At 35.0% G+C, this 4,118-nt stretch overlaps 1 protein-coding gene across 1 annotated transcript; it reads right to left on the bottom strand.

The window, feature by feature from the left end:
* Positions 1–1,292: 1,292 nt before the first annotated feature.
* Positions 1,293–2,228, bottom strand: LOC307109615 (olfactory receptor 51F1-like; the record flags this gene model as incomplete). The annotated part of the gene is made up of 1 exon (XM_079788432.1): positions 1,293–2,228. One exon carries the CDS (start codon positions 2,226–2,228, stop codon positions 1,293–1,295), a length of 936 nt encoding a protein of 311 aa, XP_079644558.1.
* Between the last annotated feature and the right edge of the window lie 1,890 nt (positions 2,229–4,118).

Below are 4,118 nucleotides of genomic sequence, written 5' to 3'. Positions count from 1 at the left end.
TGTAGCTGAGCACCATGAATTATTTACCTTGATTCTTTGGTTGGTTAAGAGAATGGTATCATCCTTCATGACATTTGTGAAACCTCTGAAATTTTATGAAAAATAATGTGTGTATTTATATGTGATATTTCTTTGGAGAAGGCTTCAGATTCCAAAGCAGCCATTGACCCAAATGTCCTTACATTCTACTTCATGACTTTTTCCAGTTCTCAAAAATTTCCATTTTCTCCAATGAATTAGCAAATGCACCGAACCAGTACTGGATACTAAATATGGTTTACACATACTATTGTCATGACACATACTATTCCTCCTATCTTTTGTACTATTAATTATGAATGAGGAAAACTAGCTAAAATATACACTAAGAAAGATCAAGTTCTTACAAATGATCTTATAATAGTTTTCCTAGTTGCTCTTGGCAGAGTATACTAGTGAAGAGAATGGTATCTAAGATACAGAAGGCCTGGATTAAAATCTCAACCCTTCTCTGTTAGATGTCTGGCCTTTGGTGAACTAAATGTCTCTAGGCCTCAGCATCTTCATCTCTAAAATACAGGTATTGGCAAAAGTAGGTTTATGGTTGTGAGCATGTGAAATACAGAGTTTATTCTTATATTGTTATTTATTTATTATTGTACTATTTGTATTAATATCTTATTATTCTTTTTATTATTATTTCATATTTTTACTTAAGATTTATCTTTTAGGAAATGATGGCTGCTAATTTAACCTACTTTTGCCCACTCCTGTATAATTAATAATTTTATATATCTCATTGAACTACTATAGGATAAAATAGAATATATCTTAAAAAGCTGTTAGTAGAGCCTGGCCAGCATGGCTCAGTGGTTGAGCGTTGACCTATGAACCTGGAGGTCACAGTTCGATTCCTAGTCAGGGCACATGCCTAGGTTTCGGGCTCGTGCAGGAGACAGCTGATCAATGATTCTCTGTAATCACTGATGTTGCTATCTCTCTCTCTCCTTTTCTCTCTGAAATAAATAAAAGTAGTATATTTTTAAAGAGCTATTAGTAGACAACACAGTATAAAATAAATACTCAGTAAATGTTAACTATTATGTATATTATTTTTGTTATTTTCCTGCTTCCCTTATTTGATGAACCATAAGTACTTGAAGTATATCATATTTTATCTAATGAATTAGCAAATATAAAAATTCTTACTAAATATTTGCTGAATAAATGAATAAAATGAGAAAAAAATCTAATAGAGAGTCATCTAACAGTGAAAGTAACCTTTATCATGTTTTTCTCAAAATTGATCATCTCTATTTTGTAAGAAGACTAAGTATAGCCTTGCGAATCTGTTTTGTTTTCACACTATAGATGACAGGGTTGAGCACAGGGGGCAAAAGCAAGTATATATTGGCCATCATTGAATGGACCACTTTGGGGGCTGATCGGCCATAGCGATGCACCAAGGACAAGCTAATCAAGGGGATGTAGAAAATGGCAACCGCCCCAATGTGAGAGACACAAGTACTAAAGACCTTGTGCCGTTCTTTGGGGGAGGCCATACTGAGCACAGAGCGAATGATCAAGATATAAGACAGGACAATGCATGGTGTATCCACTCCTGTGGTCAGAATGAGACCAATTAATCCACAGATATTGTTGGCCCAAGTATCTGAACATGCTAATTTAATCACATCTGGATGGTAACAGTAAGAATGGGAAAGGACATTTGCTTTACAGAAGGAGAGGGGCTTAAGGAGCAAGAGTGTTGGCACTATTACTACTACAGTACGTAAAATCATTAAGAGACCCATCTGAATAATTCTGGAATTAGTGAGAATAGTAGTGTACCTTAGAGGGTTACAGATTGCCACAAAGCGATCAAAAGCCATGATCACCAGCACCCCACATTCCATGACAGTAAATCCATGAAGAAAAAACATCTGGATAATGCAGCTATCTAGACTGATTTCTCTTGCATTAAACCAGAAGATAGCTAATGTCGTTGACATTGTAGAAATAGTCAAGCCCAAGTCAGCAGCTGACAGCATGGAGAGGAAATAGTACATGGGCTCATGGAGACTGTGCTGGGTGATGATGACAAACAGGATCATGCTGTTCCCAGAGAGGGCAATGGCATAAAGACAGCAGAAGGGAATGGAGATCCAGGCATGGACAGACTCCAGGCCAGGAATGCCGGTCAACAAGAAAGTTGGAAATGTAGAAGTCAAGTTACTGAAGCTCTCCATGTTTTATAGATTTGTAGCATTTGTCCTCACAATGCTCATATCCTATAGAAATAAGAAATTATATAGTTATATAAAATAGTTAGATAAATTTTCTTTGGGTTAGGAGAAGTATCTAAGTTCATAAATAAGTGCTCTATTATTGAGAAAACTCTAAATTGAACTCTGACATTTATCTGCACTCATATAGGATATTTAGCAAAATATATAAACATCTTAAGTCTTAAATTCAAGGAAAAGATGCTGGTATAACTTTATTCATTTTATTATTATTATTTTATATATTGACATAATTTTAAGCTCCATTAGATCATTAGATTCTGTGAATAGAGACAGCCAAGAAAAATAATTACTTTCAATTTTAAATCTATAATATATGAAATGATTAAGAGAAATCCCCTTAAAGGTATCCTTAAATATGAAGTGTCCATGAGATGTGAATCTCCAGGCAAAACTTTCCAGATTTGAATTGGAGATAAAAACTCAGATTTTTGCTCCTTATAGATTTGGAAGTTGTGAATCATTTTAATCTAACATTATGGGTGAACGATCTCAGAGAATGGACTTACAAGTGAAAACCAGTGACAATGGAACTCTGCAGATTCACTGTAAAGGTTTAATCCTAAAGTGAGGTGAGTTTAGACAATTTATAGGAACCATAAAAACCAAGAGAGCATGATGTCATGACTCAGTGTTATATGAACAATAGTGTAGAATTGCTTATGCAGTCAAGTCTACTAAGGGTCAAAAATTTTAAATGATATCCCATGTAATGGTTATATTAGTGACCCTAAAAAAGTAATTGAAGTTCCCCAATGAAAGCTGAGAACCTGCTACGGTGGCATGAGGAATGAATGGGAGAATAAGCAGTGGAGGCACAGTGTATATTATTTCTGGAAACTTGTTAGTGGGAGCAAGGGGAAAGGCCATGACTAAGGTAGAGGGAGAATTTTTGCAATATTGTAAAGATTGAGCATCGTCCCATGCACCAAGAGGTCACCAGTTCATTCCCCATCAGGGCAGGAGACAGCCAATCGATGTTTCATTAATGTTTCTATCTCTCTCTACCACTCCCTTCTTCTCTCTCTAAAAATCAATTAAAACATTTTTTAAAAAGATATAGTAAATAATGAGAGCTTGAAAATATACAATGGTATAGAAAATTCTTTAAGAAAGTACCAGGTGTTTGATTTAGAACATGATAGTAATTAGCCATCAAAAAATCAACATGATGCAATATACGGATCATGTGTCTATATAATATAAGTAACCAATGTCACCCCAATAAATTTAATTTAAAAAAGGTGATGATCATCATTTCCACTGACACTAGAGAGTAAGTGGCAAAAAGGTAGATTAGTGGAGGGTTATATGAGGGCATTATGTGCCAGTGCTACTTTAAAATAAATTTTTTATGGCAGTCAAATGCACCGAACATTAAATTTACCATCATAACCATTTTAGGTGTATAATTCAATGATATTTCATATATCCATAGTGTTGTGCAACATTATCATCAATTACCTCAACTCTTCTCATCTTGTAAAACTGAAACTCATAGCCATTTAAACAATACCCCCCATTTCCCGATTCCTGCTAGTCTCTGAAAACCACCATTCTACTGTCTCTCCCTATGTTTTGATTATTCTAAATATCTCACATAAATAGAATAATGCAGTGTTTGTTATTTTGTGATAGCTTATTTTACTTAGCATAATGTTCTCAAAGTTCAGACATGCTGTAGCCTGTGTCAGCATTTCCTTCCCTTTTAACCAGTGCCTACTCTTTGCCCCACATGAGTTCTGAGTGATATTTACTGCTGTTCTAGGAGTATGAAGTGATGGATGCCAGTTTGAAGATGAGGTAGAGGTTTTCAGTAGACATTGCAGAAAA

This window comes from Cnephaeus nilssonii (assembly GCF_951640355.1).
Source record: "Cnephaeus nilssonii genome assembly, chromosome: 13".
In the NCBI taxonomy this organism is placed as follows: domain Eukaryota; kingdom Metazoa; phylum Chordata; class Mammalia; order Chiroptera; family Vespertilionidae; genus Cnephaeus; species Cnephaeus nilssonii.
The sequence above is the reverse complement of the archived record's forward strand: the minus strand, read 5'-3'. Positions and strand labels throughout refer to the sequence as shown.